This window comes from Pomacea canaliculata, linkage group LG4, assembly GCF_003073045.1.
Source record: "Pomacea canaliculata isolate SZHN2017 linkage group LG4, ASM307304v1, whole genome shotgun sequence".
Taxonomy (NCBI): Eukaryota; Metazoa; Mollusca; class Gastropoda; order Architaenioglossa; family Ampullariidae; genus Pomacea; species Pomacea canaliculata.
Genome location: NC_037593.1, coordinates 1999838 through 2022792, shown reverse-complemented (window position 1 = coordinate 2022792; position 22955 = coordinate 1999838). Strand labels below are relative to the sequence as shown.

The following is a 22955-nucleotide window of genomic DNA, read 5'->3' as shown; positions in this document are numbered from 1 at the left end:
GGTGTGTAGGGGCATTGGCAATGACCCGATTTCCACCCACACTTCCTGAAGAAAGTAGGGGAGCAAATTTGTGTTTTATTTCGAGCCAGCAACTAAGACTATATCATGGCAAGGCAGCCACCCCTGTAAACAGATGCCACATGCAGAGAAAGAACAGCGTGCCCAAGATGAAAGCTGAACCCAGGACATCCAATCTTCACTGTATTGGTGACAGGCACTAACCATTGCATGACTGGACTGCCTAGTTCCTGAAGGAGCCTACCCTCCGTGGTTTCAAGTTGTCAGTTAGACCTGGTGTTCATTCGCCTTCTTGAATGTCTTGACTTCCTTACAAACATTATCAGTTTTAAAAGGCATGTTTCCGCCATTATTCAAAAATGCTTTGTTGACGCTACCTCTCATGGTCCCTGCTTCACGTCAATACACTACTAACCTACCACCTGTCTCCAACTTGTCTTTCTTCCCTAAAATACTTGAGAAAGTAGTTTTGACACAACTCTGGACTTCTTTAGGAGCTCACTATTTCATCCTATCTAGTCAGCATATTCTTTTTTTCATAGTACCAAGACCACTCTCGTCTAACAACTAACATTCTGGCTGGCTGACTCATTCAACTGAATATTCTACGTTTTTTCAAGGATTCCTCACTCTCTATGGCATCTCGAGCACCACACTGGCATGGTTCACCATCAACTGATAGGACTCAGGATAGCTTATTGGTCATTCTTGTGGTATTTCTCACAGCTCTGTCCTTCAACCCATTCTATTTATTCAGTCTACTGGACCGCATCTCTCCTCTCCTTTGTTGCCTTGAAGCAAAAATACAGAACCATATCCCTCTTTCCTTCTCTATGGTCTGTGCTTTGCTTTCATCTCATTAAAGGCACAATCTATTTCTTCAAACTTTTCTTCCCTATCAGAACTTTATGCTTTTCACCTGACCTGCCCATGCTGTGTAATTGTCACCGATGTTTAAGCTGTGGTGCAGCAAAGCCACTTATCCACTATCGAATCTTTTAAATTAAAACATTATCTTCGTGAGCACTTCTAAACACAGTCCATGACTAACCCTCATGGTTTCTTCATGTACTACACGCTGACCTAATTTTTGTATCAAGTGCTTGGTGCATTCTCCTGTGTGAGTGATTATTCACGAGATAAATTGCATAATTGTTCAGTGGTATGCTCTCACTAATACATTATGTGTTTGTGTTCTTGAAACTTTTAGCTGAAATGGCCTATATGCTAAATATTATGAATTTATTATCTAGGACAAATCTTTAGTTAAGCTTTGTATCTCAAAACAAAGAACTCAGGGGTCTTAAAAGGCAGATAGTCTTTATTGAGAGGTTTTAACCTCTCTGTGCATAGCAGTAGTAGAGGCTTATCTTGTATATGCAAGATAGAGTACAAGAACAGATTTACTACACTCCTAACTCAACTATGACAAAACCTTCCAGGATACAGAAACTGAAACATTACAGGTCAAAGGTTTATAGGTTGTCAGATAATCTTCTCTCCCATGGAATTTAATAATAATGTGTTCATATGTTGTGAAAGAGAAGGAAAGCTGAAAACTTGCTTACATCAAAGTCCTATTTATGTTTTACCCATTGTCAAAACAAGTACTGAAATTCTTCTAATCTAGCACCATCATGCAAACATTCTATCATTGCGTTCATTCATCCTGTTACTAATATCAGTAAAACATTACTGTCAGGCTGAAGCACAGTGAGTGATTATAATAACAATATTGCATGACAACAGGGATCCCCAAAGCTATATTTTTTGCCTCTTTGGCAGGCTAAGTATAACATTCTCTCCTAGTCTCAATCGTGCTTGGAGCTCGAGAATTTCCAGCTGGCACGCCACTCATTGGCACCAAGAAGTGTATAACTGGTAATCCAACCGTTACTCTTTAATTCTTGCAGTAAGCTTGGCATAAGCTTTTCTGAGGCTTTGTATGTTAGCTGCATTGCCGTTACCTCATCATCTGCAAAAGGTTCACAAAATTTTCAACTGAGATCTTGAAATGAAAGTTTAAATAAATAAGGCTTGTGCAAACAATCAAATGTTCAGCATAAATGATCTACATTTACTCCTCTCAAAACTGCATCTGAGTATGCCTACCAGTATGTTACTTTATATAACATAACCTGATGATGCATGATCTTACCTACATCCAAGTGACTGACCAAATGCTGAAACTGTGGACTCAATGCCTGAAAACAGTTCAGTAGAATTTTTTATTAAAATAAAAACCCTCAATACACTGAAAATAAGCATTTAGAATCCACGAAGAAATATCAACAGTACTAAGTCCATAGAATTTTTTTTTTAAATGTGATTCTGATTCTTAAGTGTTCTGACACCCAGCCAGAAGATAAAATACCAATTTACCTGACGGGGCTTTTGCAGCAGGAACCTAAGAAGTTCAGCCTGCACACATGCCTGTAGTTGGTCCTTGACCTCTGCCTCATGACTAAGGACTATAATCAACAAGTCTGCAAGAGGTAGAACAAAATTTCAATTTGCTGAAAGCCATATTGACATACCATCCACAGTTGAGATGCGTTAACTGGGGAAAACATACCTCTGTCCTTACTGTAGCAAAGTAAATATTTGGAAGACAAATCACTATAGGCCTTCTTTATGGACTCAAAATCTTTGTACCTGCAAAGTGAAGAAAATACAGTTAAGCTTGTTTAGTGTTGTGTCTCCCTCTTCTCTTCAATCATCTTGTTTTGGTCTTTAAAGAATTTTACAGACTTCCTAATAACAGCGACTGAATCTGTAGAGTGTGTTTCCCTGTATATGGTCAAGCTTGTGTACAAATTAACCATAACCATGCAACAAAAAAACCCAAATATCAGAAAACATGCACAAAATTCGTAAATGAAGGACAGCGATGAAATGAAGGGAGCAGAATAGTCTGTGATGACTAAACACTGAGGTGCATTAACAACTGATGATAACTGTCAAAACCTGTGTTTCCATTGGCAAAATGCTCTAATTTATTATTTTTCTTTGAGGTATGAGAGTTTTAAGGAAATTTACTAAAGCCCTAATTATGAAATTTCCTCCTCAAGAATTACACTAACACAAAATATTCTACCTTGAGCATGCTGTGCTGAAAGAGACACCCAAGGCAATGTTTGGCTTTTGACTTTTAACTGCCAGAAAATAAAAAGTTGAGTCACATTTGGCAATTAACTACTAGTCATAACACACAAAAAAAGTCACAACAAATGAAGCTTGAACAGACTTAAGTCAAAAAAGTAAACAGCATGTCCTTTTGTTATTATTTAAAACAATATTACCCACAATATCACTGAAAAATCTAGCTCACCACTTCCTGACTTCCTGACTCCATTATGATTCAGTTTAAACTGGTTTATGCCTAAAATATTCCAAACAAATTTTTTAATACCTCTGACTCAAACAGATAAGTAAAACATTTTTTGTTTTAAATGCACTGCTGTACAACATTAAGAAAAAAGGTGAATTACAACTCACTCATCACAACAGGCTCACGTAAGTTGACAGTAACTACATCAGGGACTGTGCCATAAGAGAAGTAGTCTTGCATAATGATATGCAGACGTGCCTGGTTTAAAGATTCCATGCACACAGCTCGCACAGCACGGTAGTTAGCAAACAGATGCAGCGTTGTCAGCAGAGAAAATACTATCCAAGTCAACCTGTCAACATTTATTTTTATAAAATCCTTTGCTAAGAACAAAGACAACTCAATTCATTCATGGCCATAAATTTCTCATTTGTACATCAAGAAAAATGGCTAAACATTTGGTCTGTACTCTCTACATATACTTTTAAGTCAGTATCTACCCAAGCTCATCATTCAACACTTCATTATGAAGAGAAGAATAAAACACATCCACTGCTTATTGCCATTACCTATATGAGATTATGACCTACTAGAGGGCTCTTACCAGAAGTGACCACTGACTGTTTGTAGTAGTACTATACTACAAAGCAAAGCTGACAGGTTTACCAGAGTCTCCTGCAAAACAAATGCTGCTGTGTCAGCAGGAAAAAGTGCATAAATGCATAAGCATGCCACAGTATGCACATAAAGGTACTTTCTAAAACCTTTTAACACACTCAACATATACTCTCAAACTAAATCCTACTCAAGGAGGTTATTTGGATTTTTCATTTCTATTGCTGTTTTCAAGGCGGTTTGATTTGTCAAGATAGATAAGTTACCATATAATCATGCATTCAAAGAAGTTCTGAGTTTACAAACTGAATGGCAGTCCAGCACTGAGGTCAAAGATAATTTAAATACCAAAAGTAAAGCCTTGTAAATTTCATATTTAAATTTCTTTTTTTTTTTTTTCTTTCACAAACCTGACTTCCATCCTTAGCAGAAACATCTGCCATATTGTTTCGACGAGCCTGATGCTGTGTAAGAGCAGCTCTTGTGGCGCCTCCTGCCACCCCAACAATGGACTGAAAGAATATTAACATAGTTACAAGGCAGGCTTACTACTGCAGAAGTTCATCCAACAACAAATATGCAAGAATGTAAGCACAAATCTCATGTTTTATAACTTGATTCTCTACACAAGACAGAAGCGGTCATGCTTTCCTGTTATTATTTTTTGTTATTATTGTTCCAAATATTGATTTATTATTGAAAATGGCAGAGCAAGACAAAGATAAAAAAACAAATTTTTTTTCCAAATAAACACTAACCTTACACACTCCAGCAAAACACACCACCAAACGGAAATAGGCCTGGAACAGAGGTGCCAGAATTTCCAGACACATAGCGATGTCATTCAAGAAGTCTGCAAACAATCTGTTAACAGTAGAACATGAACATTAAAAATGCAATGAGTGTAAATAAACTACCCATACACAACTAAACAGTAAGCCTTAATGGTGTGCATGAGCAATGTACACATCTTAGCTGTCTTTCTGCCTTTACTCTCTGAAGTCAAACATACCACTCCATTTTTCATCAGCAGAAGAAATAAAATAGTGTTGCTGGCATCTTCAGTTTTGCCCTTAGTTCATCCACAATAGTAACAAGTACAAAATCTTGAGTAAGAAGATCTGCAACATCTCCATGGCATGGACACCTGGATTCCAGGAATACATGGACACCTAAATTTCAACTTGATTTGTTATGCTGGTGGAAATAGTAGATAAATGCAGTAGTAGTTATGACAGGTTCTACAAAGGGATTCTTGGTCTTAAGATTTTCAATATTTGTCTTTATTCTTACTTTTATTTAAATTGTATTTACAAATTATACTTGATTTATATTATTCTCTTTTTAAAGAGTTGAGCAGCAAATCAGAACCTTCAAAAAAAAAGGTAATTCAGAACACTCCTACCAGATTAATTCATAAATAATTTAATTTTTGCACAAGCAAAATAAGAATATGACTATCACTTACCTCCATCTCTTCGCATTGCAATCCAAGCTGCTTCTGAGAATGACATTAAAGATAAAAGAAGTTTAATAAACACGATCTTAGAGATTAACTAAAATACTTTGTAATTTTTTAAAAAATACTGTAAGCAAGCATGGCCTTTATTAATAATACCAATCAGCACATTTGCTATTCGATAAAAAAAACTTTTTTTTTTTCTTAGATAGGTAACATAATGATGATGGTCTTGATTTCTATAGGGTCTTTCCCTACCATCAAGACAGGCTCAATGAGCTGTAGAGAAACAACACAAAGTCATTAAATAACAATAATCTGCCACCTTAAACAAGAGGACAGAATAGTTGGAAACTTTACAGTACAGGGATGGAGAACTGCATAGTGGTTAGTGCACTCATTTGAAAGTTCCTGGTTTGAGGCAAGCTCAGACCTGTCGGTGGAAAACTACCCCAGCAACTGCTTTGCAGGACTGGGTACGCAGTTTATCAGAGAGGGTAAATATGGCAGGAGTCCAGAAATGTTCTATAAACTATTTTTGTCTTCAAGAATATTTTCAACCTCATTTTCTGCCTGTTGTACCTTCCACACACCATACCCTGGACACTTCATTTATAAGACCCTTTCTTTTTTTTCACCTTTCCAATGCAGAAAGTAAATGTTTACAAATAGTTCAAACAAACAGCACACCAAAATCTCACACTATGAAATTCCCAAAAGGTCAATATTTCTGAGCATTGTGAGTACTTGTTTTGAAGGTTACTCTTTACTTTAAAAAATTACATTTGATGGTATAATACAAACCCATGAAGCCAAGCGAAAATGATACGACCAATCATGCCAGTTCCATCTATTACAAAAGGAAACAAAGAAAGCTATGATAGTTTAAACCACAAGTTACTCATTATCTGAAATGAAGACATTTAATCCTAACAGTAATATGAACATACACAGAGAGGGTGAATTGCATGTTCTTTGTTCAAAACGCCTTTTAAGCAAATATATATGTTGGTGCAGATCTATGAAACACTACCTGTAAACATTTCTGTTGCCATCCTTATTCTGTAATGCTATTTTTCTTTACATCAAAATATGCAAACATTTCCATCTACAGTGACTTGAATTGAGTCTTTTATATTAATCCTTTCTATAAAATTGTACATGATAATTTTTTTAGAAATGTATAGTTTATCTACAGTAAAACCTGCAATGTGATGACACCATTCATTCTTCTAAAAGCTGTCTCTACATGGCAAGTTTTATTATCTATGGTTTCCACATTTTAGAAGACAAGAATGGTACAATAGGATATAGACATGTCAGAGATAGCAAGAAACTTTCCAGCAGCACTTCAAAAACTCAAATTGTTTAATTAGAAAAACTAGGAAAAAAGTACTAAATCCCATGATCACTTATTTATCAAGGAATCTGTTTCTTTTAATGATGAAAAAAGTCTTACATGGATATCTGCAAGAAGCTTCAAGCTTATCTTCTGTCTTTCAACCTTGCAAGGTTTTTTAAAGTCGTGGTTGATGAAAGTTCTGTATCTCCCAGGAATATAACAAACTTGAGGAACAGTTTACAGAAAAATAATGATTCCTTTAAAGAAATTATCTGTTACTGCCAGGTTTACTGATGGTAGCTGTGTTATTGTCCATGTTCACAAAGTCACTTCACTGTAAAGAAGTTTTCTATAAAGCTTTGTTTTCATTTGCAACCTCTTCTCCTGCCTGTTGTACCTGCCTAAAAACCACAGCTAAGGCGCTTCCAAACTAATGAGACCCTTTTAACATAATATCTCAAATCTATCCTACTGATGATGTCAGGTTAGGCGATGGATTTGGACAGCTTGCTGGCGTCTGCTGCCTGTGCATCTCTGAAAGAAAGTCTCCATTTTTTTTTTTTTTTTTTGGACCTATGCATCACAGGCAGATGCTACTTATTAAACAACTCCACTGATCAGCTTTCAATGTCTCCCTATGGTTTTTTTCCTTCTGAAGTTTTTGCACTTTTGCTTAGGTCTCCTTTAGAAAGAGCTGACTGTTTTGCAAGAGCCCAATAGAATAAACAAGTATCATCTTCATTAAAGGTAATGTTCAGTGGACAATGCTTGGTGATGTCAGTCAGGATCTGTCCCTCCCCTACCCCCAATCATTAACTGCTTGCTGGGGAACTGATGTACCCTCTTCATACAATGTAGCTAACTTTACACTGTAACAAATTTTCCATGAATTCAACCATCTGTTCAATGTCATAAATCATAAACTCTATTTTACAGACAACATCATACACCTCTCTTCAGGTTAAAAAAAAAGGCAGCTCTTAATAAAAAGGGTTTTTATCTCCAAATAAAAAAGAAGCAAAAGGCAAACTATGGTATAAACCCTGTACAAAAAATGGCAGTGTTATTTCATGTGTTGTTTTGTACTGAAAAAATAATCCAGGTGGACCAAAAATGGTCAGAAGCTATGCATGGCAGGCTTAACTCTATATGCAAGCATGCATGCATATACAACTTTTACACCACTGCAAACCAGTAAGTAAATGAAAGACATAAACACAACAAGAAGAAGTTTCTACAGGTGACATCCTGCATGCCTTTCATTATCCACGTCATGGTGGCAGCGAGTACGGTAGCATTCTCATCCCCAACACCAATGCCTTGTAGCAGAGCATGGGCTGCCAGGCTGTTGGACAAACTGCTGGCAAAGGCCTGCATTAGGAAGACAGCACTTGAAATACACAATTATAAAGGCATGCATTAGAAAAACTGCACTATAAGTACATTACATAGGACTGCATTAAGAACACCGCACTATAAATACACTATTACAAAGACAGTAACATAAATACTTAAAACATAGTGCTATAAAGTCATTGAATGTTATATAAAATGTCTTACTAATTTTAACCATGTTCATTATGAGATTCATTAAGAATATTAAGATAATAACCTGCACAGTGTCCCATATCTGGTAAGCCAGATAATCTTGGCTGACAGTCTCTGGATAGCCTTGAGGCAGAAACACTGTCTGCATAAAGGTAAGCAAGTACAAGTCAGATAAGAAAACAAAATATCGCAGATATAAGTTGCACATTAATGTGTTCCTCCCATATGATTCTAACATATTGTATAGTCAAATCATGTCAACCACTCATCAATTCATCCCTAGAGGTTTCTATACATTCATGTAGAGTCATGTGGTATAGAATACTTTTTTAGAAAATAATAATCTACTCAAATGTGGAAAAAATGTCATACACTGTATACATGTCTATACATCTAAATGTTTCAGCTGTAATTTGACCGATGTGTATGTTAATTTAAACAGTCCATTTACAATTTTAACTTAAAAATATAACCAAATAATGTCAGATATACACAAAAAATTTCATTTTATTAACATTCATACTATGAGATAATACATCGTTAATGTTAAAGCCATTTTTTATGCCTCCCAACCTTAAAAAATGCTTTGTTCAGACTCAAGATGGTCACACGTACGGCCACTGTTATTCTAGTTGAATTCTGTACCTATTGCACAGTCCATCTTCTCCAGAACCAGCATTTGAATTATTGGAGCACTCGAGTAACCGTAGTGTCATAATGCAATTGTGAATTACTCGATTATTGTGTCACGAACACCTGTGCATGCACAAACTATAAGGATGTGTTATAGAGTGTATACGTGCTTGCACACATAAATGCACTTTGCTGCGTCTTACTCTGAAAAATTGAAGAATAGTTGTGCGTGGTGGCGATCTGTCAATCACGTGCACATTGCATTTGGAAGGAGAATCGCAATATTCTTTCTCGACCTTGGAACATCCATACTTCTCTCTCAAACAGAAATTCTCAGGCATGTTTACAAACACATTCATGCCAGACTCTCTTGCAAGCGTACGCGTGTACTGAACTGCCGATTGGTCAGAATACTTCCAACGAAAGCTTTCATTGGTTACTGGGATCTTCAAACGGCAAACAACCTAAATAGCTATTTTCTCAAATAGATACATTTCTAAATACCAAAATAGGAAAAAGCAAGCTGGTCGTCACGATGTGGTCACAAAATCTGTTAGAGCATTTGAAGCATCAGCGTATCAGTCACGAAGTGCAGTAACTTCAATCGAAGAGAATTAGTTTCAGCCACGCCAGTTACAATAAAATCAAATTACGTAACTTGATGAACGCTACCTCATGTCCACCGAAAATAGACCCGAATGACTTCACTTCTATGCGTCCTTCCTCTAAAAGACAGACTTAAATTTAATAAATGCATTTTCATGTATAAAATACTGACAGGTAAACTATCACCAAGGCTCTCTCTACTATTTTCATCCAATAACTCTAGAACCTCTCCAAAGCTGAATATTCCCATTCCTAGACTAGACCTTTGTAAATCAAGTCTGAAATTCTCAGGAAGCGTGCAATGGAACAGCCTCCCTCTCCATCTCAAGCAATTGAACTCCTTGAACTGCTTTCGACGCCATCTATCTAAATACTTTAAAGATATATAGATGAGGCCTCTAGAGATTCCTCCCAACTCCAGGAAACCTTTTACATATATACATATTTTTTCCTAACCATCACTTTTGTACACCCACCTTCCTGCATGTTTACTACAATTTTTTCTATAATTCTTCATTGCTTCATTTATATAGTTAATTTATTTCTTCCCTTGAAAGGGCGAGGGCTAAATGGAAAAAAGCATTTTCTTGCTTATTTTACCTCTCATAAATAAAGAATTGTTATTGTCATTGTCTCGGGCCTTGCCTATTCAAAGTTAAACCCACCTTCAACTAACTTTAATATTTTTTATATCAGGATATTAGAAGCGATCCTATGTGGTATAATCGTTACCGACAACCATGGTTCTTAATTATATTATAGACATGCACAAACAGAAAGAAAAAAAATCCAGCAGACTATAGTGATTTCCATTAATGGACTGCTGACAGCTGATTCCGGTTTATTCACTGTTGAGATTTACTAAAACGAGGCAGATGTGTACAAAGCTTCCGTTTTAGTCACATTTATTGTTAAGGCTCGCTGAAGAACTTCACAAGAGGCTACCTATATATACAGTCCACCTATATATACACGTCCGTGCTAAAATCTTTTATGGGGATCACACAGCATAACTTCTTTCAATTTAAAAAAAAAAAAAGCGAAATCTGGGTGGGTTTACATGTCTTTTATTTTACAGGACACGCGTGGTAATGTGTCAAATACAAATGATTTCAAGGTTAGAATTAAACTCCCTAGCAATAATTACCAAGAGAATATTAAGGCATATATATATATACCGTCTTATTCAACTATCATCAAAAAATAATTTGATGATAATATAGCAGTAATTAAATATGTTTTTCCCATCACCTTTTGTAAACCTATGATTTTAAATACTTGTAATATCCATTTTTGATATAGTCCTACACAAAGTTATTTTTTTTTTTAAGGCCCTTTCACCCCTCCTGGGGCATAGGCCATCGACTACAGTTAACTGTTGTCGATGTTTCAGTAGCAAGTATTTGTTTTTACGGGGTGGGGGTGCTGGCCCCACGCCCAACCCTCCTCCTTTTTCAGCCGGGCTTGGGACCGTCCTTGGCAGAGAGCAGCCAGCCCTGTAAACAGGTGCCACGTGCAGAGAAAGAACAGCATGCCCGAGACGAGAAATGAACTCAGGGCAGCCAACCTTCACTGTATTGGTGACAGGCGCTAACAGCGCTAACCGTTGCGCCACCGGGCCGCTCACACAAAGTTATTGCAGACACAAAATTGCCATCACCACCACCACCACCCCACCCCGACTTCTTTCCAAAAACATTTACGTGAAAGTTATATAAAATTTTATTTCCTGTCACCATCATCTTTAGGAAAATTCTTCAGTTTTGAATGTGCATGTGTTTTCCCACGACGTTTGGCAATGACCATCGCTCAACACCAGCATACTTTTTATTATACCCTTAATTTCAACATAAAACTGCTGAATCAACTCAACACAACAACAGTTTAAAACCCAACTAACAAAATAAAAGCCAAACAGTTGGGCATATGGAATAGTGAAGTAAACACAGGATTTCGTAAAGTTATTGTTCGTTGAGTGAGCTATAGTATTGCCTTTGACTCAGAACAGTACGCCTGTGAGCAGCACGGCGTTCTTCCAAGCCGGCCTGGCGCACTGAAAGACACTGCAGTTCTTCCCTTTTACTGTGTAGCATTCCTACGCATCTGGAAAAAAAAAACCAGCTAACTGTGAGGCTGCTCTATTAATACGCATTTTTTTTCTCTTTCTGCCAATCACGTGTGCATCTCCATCCATGCACTTAGTTTATATTTGCCGCCCATTTGCCGTTTCATTTACTGAAACTTATTTCTTGTATGATTGACAGTGGGTGTGTTTGTAGCTTTTCATGGGCATCGCATTGAGCTGGCATCCACACGTGGGGAGTGGAGGGGGGAATAGTTCGCTCTACAAATTCAATTTTTATTTTTTGTGCACACATATAATCTTAATAATATGTTATATCCTAGATTTGTAGTAAATAAAGTAACTGTAATTATCAATATTAGGTATTGAAGTATTGTATAGTACATATATTACCTGTGCCATTGCCCTCGCATAAGATTTGGAAGATGTCTGTCCTGAAAAGTTACCAAAAGAGAAATCCATCTCTAAATGCGATTAAAGTATTAAAAATATAAATAACATATAGATTACTTCTTAATTCTTAATCAGTCTCATCTGTGTGCTACACAAGCTCCCTAAATGCTTAAACCAGTTGGAAAGCACTTCTTTTTCATAATACTTGTGAACTACACAAACTCGCGACCCCATCACTAAAATCTATCCCTTTTCAATCTATACAAATATGCAGCAGGCAAGATGAAAACTCACAATTTCATAAAAATGACAACCAATGCTACCAGTCTCGTCCCGCAGGATAAAAAATTTAGAGCAGTCAGATTCTTTCTGTGCAGCTGAATCCACAATGCCTGCATAAAAGTAATTTAGATTAAAAGGGCTGCATACATAAAACATTCTGTTTTAAAATTCTTGCTAATTGAGACTGGTGTGTTAACGTTTTGGGGGTAGTGCTAGAAGAATTTGCTGCTCCACTGTGGTGCAGCATTTAAAGGGAGACAACAACACAGATTACAGTATAAATATGCATCAAATTAAATGAAGTTATTTCGTTGTGTTTTAGTCCTGTTCGATTGTCAAAGATCTTGTCTCTTCCCTAAAATATAAACTACTTCTGCAACAAAAATTAACTAGTTTCAAACATCAAAATTTAACCATCGAACAGCAGGACAAATAATTTTGAAAAAAATATAATGTGTTAATATTTATATTTAAGATGCAAAAACAGTCCAGAAAAATCAATATCTCTGAGTGTAACTTTTAATTGAAAAGAAACATGGATTGCTGAAATGTTGCAGATGTGGGCATATTTGAAAAAAAAACATATTTTTGTTGTTATTAATTGTTGTTGTTGTAAGAATACGAAACGTGGACTGGAAATGCATATCCAAATGAAAAATCTGCCTTCGATCCGTTCCTCAAAAAAAAATTCTTTCTAAGCATACACAACATTGAAACTGTAAGATGCAAAAAATATATGTGCAAGCATGTGTAATTTGTAAAAATGCAGACAAATGAGATTAATTAATACATAAATAATGCCAAATAAATTTGGATGGCACTGAAAAGGTAGTGACGTGCAAAAAATAGTAATTTATCACTAACACTAAATTATACAACAATTTACCAAATACTTCGAACAGTAATGGCCCAGTTGAATCTGGTTGTGCATGGCACCATCGTTTGACATCTCCAATGGACAGTGTCAAGATGCACAAAGATTTGTCATCAGTGCCACCTTTTCTGCTCTGGTCAGCTCTGGTTCTTCTTTGTGTACATTTCTATAAAAGGTGAAAAAGAGAACAGTTCATTAACATTAATTTTATATTATTGACAATTTTATTTTATACCAAACGTTTTAATCTTACCTTTTTATTTTCTGAATGAACTTGGTCTTGTGGTAATTCTGTGCTCAGGGATGATCCTGGAGGACTGAAGAACTGGTGGGTATTCATGCTGGTTAAAATTAAACAACTTTCAGAAATTTAACGTATTAAATAACTCCCTGCAAAATTATGCCACAAACCCCTATGTACATTATTTGTTATGCGATTACTGTTGCACTTGCCTGCCAATCCAAGATATTTTGAATTTTTCAAGTCAAGCAATAATCAACTGTAAACTGTTTTTTTGGTTTTTTTTTCATCTGAGAATATATTTGAAATGTACTTGTCTTATACTTCTCCCTCCATCCACCACCTCAGAATATGACCTTACCCTATTGTCTGCTTTTGTCGTCTGCTGCCAAGCAAATACGCTTTGAAATTCCCAGAACGTTTGAGCTCTCATATGGTTTATTCTCATATTCATAAATTAGTATTCGGTTCTAAACAAGCGCAGTAGAACGTACGTAGTATGCTTCGAAGAAAGTTATCATGTTTTGTAATGGGATAATCTCATTTCAGCGTTCAGAAGAATCGATAAATATTAGGATTCAATGAGATTGGTAGTATTTGGGTGCCATGGCCCTTCTGAAAAAGGAAAACAATGGTGTTGTACAAGTTGTGAACTCGGTGAAGTCGAAGAAAGAGCCCAAAAAGCCAACGATTTTGGATGAAGATAGTTATGTGGAGGTGGGTGTTTGGCAGTTTGTCTGTGACTCGAATTTGAACAAGTGATTGAAAAGCTGTAGTACATGACAGTTGTTATTGCTTTCTCCTTTTCATCGTACCACTTTCTCTCTCTCTCTCATGCTTTTTAAAAAATGTAAAACTGAGCATGTTTTTACTATTCGTTAAGCAAACAGTTTACAGGAGGTGAAATAATCTGCAATTTTGTTCAGTTACTTTAATGCGAATGAGAACATTTTAAAAGTGTGACAGGATACTTTCATTTAACTATCGATTCGACTACTTTACTATGTCTTCTTTTTGAAATTTTGATCATATTTTGATAAATTTAATGAGTACACTGTGAGCTAAGTGGGTTCTTTTCATTTCAGCGCATAGAGAAGATCATTGAAAGAGACTTTTTCCCTGACCTTCCAACACTTAATATACAAAAGGATTACTTTGATGCTCTGGAGCGAAATGATCTTGTCAGGCTGAGAGAACTTCAGATGAAGTATGGGGGCAAATGTCCAACTTCAACCAGAATTCCAAGCGAATGTATGTTTATTTTTTTTTCAAAAAACAGCAACAAGGGCATGCTTGAATTGTGATATTTTATTTAAAGTTTTGGGTACAATTGCTTTACTTGGATAACGTGTGGTGCCATGTGAAGTTGCTTGAACAGAGGAAAGTGAAGCTGAGCAGACTGAACAGAGAAAAATGGTACGGGTAGTTGTGGGCTGTTAATGAACTGCCTTTCATGAACTACATAATACTTACTTCATGTCTTGGGGAGTGAATGGGTGGGTTTTGTTTGTTTAAATTAGGCCCAGCTGGCTTATAGCATTGGGTGCCACCCAAGTAATGTATTTTCCAATCTTGATTGGAATAAACCTCCCAACCAAAATACATCTTCCATGGAACACAAGTTGTGTAGAGTGTAGAGCTTAACTAATTGGTACTGTTGTTATAAAATACTTATATAAGATAGTTTTAAGTTAAAATGGTCTTCTAGGTGATGGTTTACTAATATTTGCAGTACTGTATCCATGTTCTTCAAAGGCAGTTTTATGTTTTCTTTTTCCTAATCCTTGATCCCTGGATCTGAGGGTACGTTAGCACATACACTTGTAATTTATCATTAGTCTTCTGAATATGATGTGATTTGGACTAAAGCCCTTTTTTATTAATGAAAAGTATTTAATAATAAATAACATACACTTAAATGATGTACAACAAATTTTGTTGCCAATGTTAATCTGTGAGGATTTTTTACTTTGATCTAGACAACACTCCATCTTCATTTGAAACACCTGATGTGAGTGAGGGGAGGCCTGTGTCACAGTCAATTAGGAGAGATAAAGAGGAGGAGGTTGACAAGCCATGGAACATAGAAGAAAAGCCTGTAGAGTCTACTGTAGAACAAGGCACATATTATCTTTATTCTGTTTGGCAAGAGAAGTAGGAAGTGTTCATATATAGATTTTTTTTATCTCTAATAATATACTAATCTCGAAATAGAGTCTGGGATAGTTGTAGAAGTAAATAAAATCTATTAAACAAATGAGTAAATTGAAAATTTCAGTAAAATTTTGGGAAGAACCCAGAGAATTTGCTCATAAATGACTTTTGCTTGATTGACACTGGAAATAGTGGGAAAAAATCTGAATTTTTTTTTTTAATCCACGAAGTACAGAACCTCAATAATCATGGATTGTTACTCTGTTTCTTAACAAGAAAATAAAAACTAAAGGTTAAAAATTCTTTGAGAATTTCAAGCAAATATTAGCTGTGATCTTGTGTCAGGGTCAGTGCTAAAGGCTTGGTGTGGCTTTTTTTCAGAAGAACCATTGGAAAGTCTGGACAGCTTCTTAGCAAAAAACACAAGTGAAGATAATGCTTCATTTGTGGATATCCTGGCTGAAAGTGAGCGCAAAAATCGAGAAAAGCATGCCTGGCTGTTTGAGAATGAAAACAAACAAAATTTGGTAAGTGGGGCATCATTATGTTTAGCTTGTTCATGGGTCAAAATGATTATCTTTTGAGAATTTTCACTTTTGGAGCATATTTGACACACCACCACACCTAAAATATTGCATGCTGCGCTAAAATGAAAATAGGAAAAAACTAGTTTTAACACAATGTCACCAAAGCATTTTGTCATCTTGCATAAAGTCCATGAAGCTGCATTAACATCTTTTTTTAAATTCACCCAGTTTCTAGCAAGCTGAGACACTGGAACTGGGGTTTTGAGCATTGTCATTTTATTAAAATAATTGTGTAGACTATTATGGGATTGATTCAGTACAAATTCTCATTTTGCTGCCCTTATTGCATTCGGTAGTTATATATATTTTAGGAACAAGAGAGAAAGATTGCTCTGCCAAGCATAGAAGAACAGGCAGCTATCAAGCCACGCCCAGCACAGCTTGATACTTGGACATACAAGCCTCACAATGCGGTAATGTATGTGCCAGAAGGTAAGAAGTATTTTATGATCTTCAACAGATTGTAATTATGCCGATTTGAGGTGGTTAGGTGTGAAACAAAGTTGCTTTTATTGTTAGGCTGGTTAGATTGAATTTTTCCGCACCGCTTAGTTTAGGAAGAAGAAAGACATGTCTTACTGCATAAGTTCTTGAACTATCCATCATGCAGTATTTTTTAGCAGTAGTTTCTGACAATTAAACTTAATATTTTTACAAGTACTTTATTCATTAAGACAAGTATTTTCACAAAGTTCACCTACTACATTTGTATACATTCTTCTGTCATATTGTTATCTGTTAAACAAAGGTTTAGAGTCTAAAGGAATACTGTACATAGCATGTCAGCATTTACTTGCTAGCATTTTAATTCCTTAGAACTTCCTGTTAAAGAATTTGCTTGTTTCTGTATGGATAGCATCAAGTTCAGGGAATATAGTAGTTCTGTTAGGGCATCTTAACAGAGGCTTTCCATATATCATGTTTGGTTTCGCATGCAGGTGTTGAGTACAGTGCCAAGGAGCTCATTGAGATGAACAAGTTCAAGAAGCGTACAATCGAGCATGAAAACACCCATTTTGCAGAAAACCCTTTTGGAACGATTCGGAGTAAAGAGGCGCTGCAAAAAGCAACAATATACAAGGCATTGATAAATCATGGAAAAATTGGCCATGATGGTCGCGAGTTAACCATCCAGACACCCCAGGTGAATGGATTCAAGTTTGTAGGCACTCCTTCCCCAGCACCAGGGGTTGAGGAATCACCTTTCATGACATGGGGAGAAGTGGAAGGTACTCCTCTTCAGCTGGAGGGCCATCCTGCACGCACACCTGGACCAGTATTCAAAGTAAGCCTACAGTATTTCTGAATAGACTTGTTTTACATCCATGAGCAAAATGCCTCTTAATTGCCATAAACAAGCTGTTTATTGTTTGTCTTAAACTGATTCTCAACACTTTTTTTTTTCCTGTCTCACATAGATTCATCTTTTATTTAAATACAAACATTTTGCTTAGTTAGTTGTTTTTAAATATGGCATTTTCCAAGTTCTAATGTTAAAAAATATTGCTATTTTGAAAAGATAGTTTTAGTCTTGAACACTGTTGAGTTTTGTGTTTATATATGGATCCCCAAAATACATTCTTGTATATTTATATTCAGATACCAGAAGTTCCCAAACGAGATCAACTTGCTCTGGCACTGGCAGAAAAGGCCAGCAAAGCACACAGGGCTAAGAAGGAGGAAGCTTTGAAACATGTCACTCGGCGACTTGCTTCGTAAGTTAATCATGCGGCATTAGAACAACTTGTTTTGCCAGTCAATGTCGGCTGGATCAAGTTATCAGCAAACATAAAGGGTGTAGTGTCCCCGTGTGTTATTGTTTGATTAGGTTATGATGTATTAAAATTAATGTAGTACAACACCTACAAAACATGACAGTCTTAAACTTTCGAGAGATCAATTCGAGAGATAATTTCAGTATAATGTAAATTCTCTGCTTTGACCACATTTTCTGTCTGACAGGCCATCCCCTAACATGAGTCCTCTGGAGCGATTCAGTGGCATGTCACCAGCAGCACAAAGACTGGCCAGTAAACGGCTCGGTGTTCGAACTCACACAGACACAGCCCTACAAGCAAGTTACAGTCCATCCCCTACCCGTAGCTTGGGGGACAATACTCCTTTGCATTTCTCCTCCACTCCCTCCCCTGCCTCCTCAAGGCCTTCTAACACACCAGGCAGCAGACACTCCTTAGACGCTTTGAAGACTGCAGACAAAGAAAAATCTTCCATCACTGATGATTTGCTGCAGCTTCCCAAACGACAGAAAGCTTCAGACTTTTTTTGACACTGGTGCATTAGAAGATTTGTGTGCGAATTGTTAATAACTGGTTGACAACAAAAACTTCCAGTCAGCTTGGATGTACATACTTCACTAACACTCCAAGTGCCTGGTTTGTGCTTATTTTTTGTAAAAGAATATCTGTGAGTGTAATTCTGTAGGGGTGAAAATCACATGCTGCAGATCTCGGAACTTTGCGTCTTCATTCTTGATACCAATAAACAGCGCTTTGAGACTACCACGGTTTACCAGGACAAATAAACAGTACAGAAGTCATTCAGTAGGAATATTTCCATGCTTTTTGGAGAAAGCACATGACATTTGTTCATTTTGCGTTGGTGTGTCAAGTATTAGGAGCTTGTAGATATGTTGGAGCCAAAAGACAGCCATTATGGGTTTTTTTAATGTGCTGTAGAGCAGTTGTCAGGGGATTCCTTGTGCATCTTTAAACAACTTTGTGACAAGATGCTGGTGACTTGCAGACTCAGGGATTGCTGTTCTTTGAAGCTGCGTATATATGCATAAGTGTGTAAGCAACTTCATCACAAAATATCTTGAAAAAGACTCATCTATTTAAAATTAAAGTATATATGCCAAGAAGAAAAATTCTTAGGATATAGGTTATCAGATGGAAGCATTAATGAAGCATAAATTTCTTTTTATGTCATTCTTCTTGTTTTGTGAAGGCATTAGAAAATGGGGGTGGGGGAGTTTTATAATGGCTGTCTACATTTTATATTTATCTGTACAGTATTAAATCAGAAGAATTCTGTACTTTAAATAATTTTGTTTTGTGCCTATTGCGGTTCACTTTTTGTTGCACTTTTGCAGCTTTTTTTTTTTTTTTAACATTTTATCACCAAGCTCTTTTGTGGAGCATTATGGAACACCGAATAAAAAAAGACAAAGCTGCTTGTCTGACAATGTGTAATCATAAATCAAGGCTGCCAACAGCAGCAGCTAGACAGATCTGTAGAATCTTCCAGAGTGCATGGGACCATAAGCATAAAACATTCTTGAAGGTTGGATGATGGATTAAAGGCCTATCACAAGACTTTTTTAAGAGGTGTAGCTTGCATATTACTTTATCAGTACTGCTACAGTAAGTAAACTTACGTGTTGTAGTGCAGTATCTTAATTTAATTTTAGAAGAGTAGAGAACAGGATGTTTGGGGAAAGCAGCATCCCTTTTGTGCATGGGGCAAGCAAGCTGCCTGCCTTGGGTCGTAAAGGAGAATGCATGTTAATGTCAAGTCATAGATGTCAAACTGTAGAAGGTGAAGGTTTAATGGTCATGCTTTTTTCTGTCAAGTCTCACGGAGATACACTGCAAGGTTGCAAATATGACAGGAAATCTCAATAAATAAAAAGACAAAAAACTCCCATGATTTTGCTGTTATGATTTTTTTTTAGTATCTTTTTACCAGCTTTTGTTGCTTTAGTATGGCTGCAGAAAGATGAAATAATATCTGAGCAAAATCTTCAGTTACTGTCAAATTTATCCAGTCCGCAGTTTCATGAATTTGTTTGGCACCTGAAATGAAATGGCAAATGTATATCATGTTAATAAATACCTCAATTTCTTACATATTACATGCATTTGAGGAGAGATGTTAGAAGGCTGTGCAAAGAAATGTCTGCAAGTATCTGGTATGGCATTTGTTAAACTGTTAGATCACTTAACTGATGCATACGATTCAAACACTCCTCAAAAGTTATTATTTTATTTTCCTGTGATGCCGTTTATGAACTGTTAGAAAGTTAACATGTCGCCATTTCCTGACAGTATTGCTGTTAATTTTACATGTACCTGCATCTTTCTCTCTCTTTCACGCACGCGCGCACTTATTTACATCCGTTAAACTTTTTTTAGTAACAGACTGACAGTTCCTTCTTCCTTCTGCCTCATTATTCTGTTGCACGAAATGTGTTCATGTCATTGTCAACGCCCCGGGCGTCAGTTGCTGTGAGCGATCTTTCCAGCTCTCCCTCTAACCTTTGACCCTGTTTCTTGCGTTGTTCACGAGCATTTTGGTGTTTTCGTCGTGCGACTTGCTCTTCTCAGCATTAGTTTAACAGCCGATGAAGATGACGATCATAAACTTAATGATATAGTGAACAGCTGTCCTTCTGAATTAGGACAGTGTAGTGTTGAAAGCTGCTGGCCCGTAGCAACTACAGAAAATTTCGCAAGTGGAGTTTCGTTCCTGTTCAACCACTCATGCGTAGGGAAATAAAGGAAGCTCATTAGTACCACGGACACGTAGAGGTGGATTGTTGTTAGTCTCAACGAGTCTTAATGAATGTGACTAACCCGGAAGCTTTGTACACACCTGCCTCGTTTTAGTGAACTGGAAAAAAATTGTCTGCCGGCAGTCCAGTAATACAAGTTCGTGATTACAACTCACAACCTGATATTATCCAATACGTATTTCTGCGCTTTTTTTTTTTTTTGATAGGGTTGGTTGATATTGAATTGGAAAGAAGGCTTACATTACAAGATAATTGTTCAGCTACCGCCTATGACCATAATGAAGGGACTGTTTAGCGCAGAATTCCAGAACACGATGCAAAAACTCACCGTAAAGAGACAAAAAGAAAACTCTCCTGCTCTTTACAATGAAAGCTCCTGTGTATTTTTAAGTTTTTTTCCATAAAAAAGCAAAGAATCACTGCTAAAATATTATCATAAATGGTGTTTCCGTACGGAGGAAATCGGATATCTGGAAATACTTGATTGCATGGCTTCGCAGAAAAGTCTCCAGAATGCACAAGTTTTCCGTAGGAGTAGAAATTAAACAGGACCGGAATGTGCGAGCAGGAAAGAGTTTTTGTTCAGAAGACAACTACGTCAGCCGTTGTGTTGGCAGGGAAACGAGACATACCCATTATCAACACAACCCCCATCCTCTGTCTGGATGGGTAGAGGGTGGGGTGCTCACGGGGAATGTAGACGAGAAATGAAGAGCAAGAACGAGCAAAGGTAATGAATGCACAGCAGTGGGGAGACCAGTCTGAGTGGATGAAGGCGCGCAACCATTGCATGATGACGTCATGGTTGCTGTGCATGCACCTCCGTCATGATGAAGCTAGGTATGACCATATATGGGCAATACGACCGAGCATAACGAGGTAGAGAGAACTCACTGTCAGAAATTATGCTTCTACACTTGAGGATATCCGTCATATGACAGGTCGCTTGGCATGTATGGCAGGTCTGAATTTTCCAGGAATGTCTTGATCTCTCTCTCTCCTTTTCTGGGGGGGAGATAGGGAGAAAGGTTGTTGTGTGTGTTTTTTTTGGGTTTTTTTTTTTCAGCCTGTTTCTTTTCAAGGCAACTCTTTTCCTCGAAAAATAATGAGTAGCATTCACCCTGTGGTTATACCCAATGTACTTTCAGGTCGTTGATTATAGATTTATTTTCACTGAGTGATGCGACTTTTAACCTGCTTTATTTGACACAGAGGATAGGACACATGTTGGGGGGTGTCTTTAAGCAGACTGTGCACACCAGACCCCAGACACAGCAGCAATAATCCCGGCAGCCCTGATGATGACGACTTGATATGCTATACACCAGTCTCCGACTTCCAGGCGGCCATCATATGCATGCGCACTGACTCCTAGATTCGCCACAACATTCGTTCCAAGTTCGAAAGTAAACACAAATGCAGTATTTTCAAGATAATTTTATTTTTATATTTTTTTTAGACATTTGTAATTAGTTTGTCATGAAAACTGTTCTGGAGTATGCCGCTCATAACTTCCTGAAAGGACTCAGCATTAAGCCTAAAAATCCGGCAAACGCAAGTCTGTTCTTAATATTATTACTGGTCTTACACTTTGTTTCTCTCTCTTAAGAGTTTGGTTGACCTCACTGATTTCTCCGAATTTACAAAACAAAGATTTCCCCAAGATTTAATTAGCAATTCATCTCACCATAGCAAATTACCTCGTGCTAAATTTTCTTTTCACAAACTCATGCAACAATGGATCGAACTTGATGGAGGTCTCGTGCTGGTATTGCTGCTGGTAGCACTATCCTAGTAAGTACAGAGAAGTATACAACCAAACAGTCAAGTCTGAAGACCTTGACAACAGCAAACACTGTCAAGGACATCCTATTTTCACAATCCTGTTTATTATTTGCCGTAAATCTTTTCACTGGGTCATGAACCCCACTTGATTTTGGAATTAAAAAACGTCGTGCCTTGAGTCCTCTGTGTTTAACTCGCTGGAGGCGATGCTATATATCACATAAACCTTTGTTCCCACAACAGTGACTGGGGACATGTTTTTACAACAGTTTCTAGCTTGTGTCCCATGCTTTTAAAGGGAATTCTAATCATCTTTCAGTAGTTATTTGGAATTGTTATGCTGATCCAGTCTCCTGTCTTTTTCCACCATGCCCCGCCCCTTCTTTTCTTTTCCAAACCCGCCTAGGGCCGAGAGGTCGAGTTTTCTGAATAAATTAGAGATTTTTATGTTAGTTTCCGTCACAGAGAAT

General features: G+C 37.0%; 3 protein-coding genes across 3 annotated transcripts; 1 reads left to right on the top strand and 2 right to left on the bottom strand.

The window, feature by feature from the left end:
- Positions 1–1321: 1321 nt before the first annotated feature.
- Positions 1322–9364, bottom strand: LOC112561578 (RUS1 family protein C16orf58 homolog). The gene is made up of 14 exons (XM_025234140.1): positions 9150–9364; positions 8378–8455; positions 8022–8136; positions 6228–6273; positions 5433–5465; positions 4723–4828; positions 4375–4476; positions 3954–4024; positions 3517–3701; positions 3116–3173; positions 2594–2673; positions 2401–2504; positions 2177–2222; positions 1322–1993 (listed from the first exon to the last, which is right to left on the bottom strand). Exons 1-14 carry the CDS (start codon positions 9303–9305, stop codon positions 1830–1832), a joined length of 1344 nt encoding a protein of 447 aa, XP_025089925.1. The 5' UTR covers positions 9306–9364; the 3' UTR covers positions 1322–1829.
- A 1693-nt stretch (positions 9365–11057) lies between these two features.
- On the bottom strand, positions 11058–13852 carry LOC112562431 (spermatogenesis-associated protein 22-like). The gene is made up of 6 exons (XM_025235696.1): positions 13787–13852; positions 13438–13525; positions 13197–13350; positions 12323–12420; positions 12029–12069; positions 11058–11655 (listed from the first exon to the last, which is right to left on the bottom strand). Exons 2-6 carry the CDS (start codon positions 13522–13524, stop codon positions 11514–11516), a joined length of 522 nt encoding a protein of 173 aa, XP_025091481.1. The 5' UTR covers position 13525; positions 13787–13852; the 3' UTR covers positions 11058–11513.
- A 50-nt stretch (positions 13853–13902) lies between these two features.
- LOC112562430 (splicing factor ESS-2 homolog) lies at positions 13903–19835 on the top strand. Its single transcript, XM_025235695.1, has 8 exons — positions 13903–14142; positions 14511–14676; positions 15405–15545; positions 15961–16106; positions 16478–16598; positions 17105–17451; positions 17766–17881; positions 18129–19835. The coding sequence occupies exons 1-8, from the start codon at positions 14032–14034 to the stop codon at positions 18451–18453; spliced, it is 1473 nt and encodes a 490-aa protein (XP_025091480.1). The 5' UTR covers positions 13903–14031; the 3' UTR covers positions 18454–19835.
- The last annotated feature ends 3120 nt before the right edge of the window (positions 19836–22955 follow it).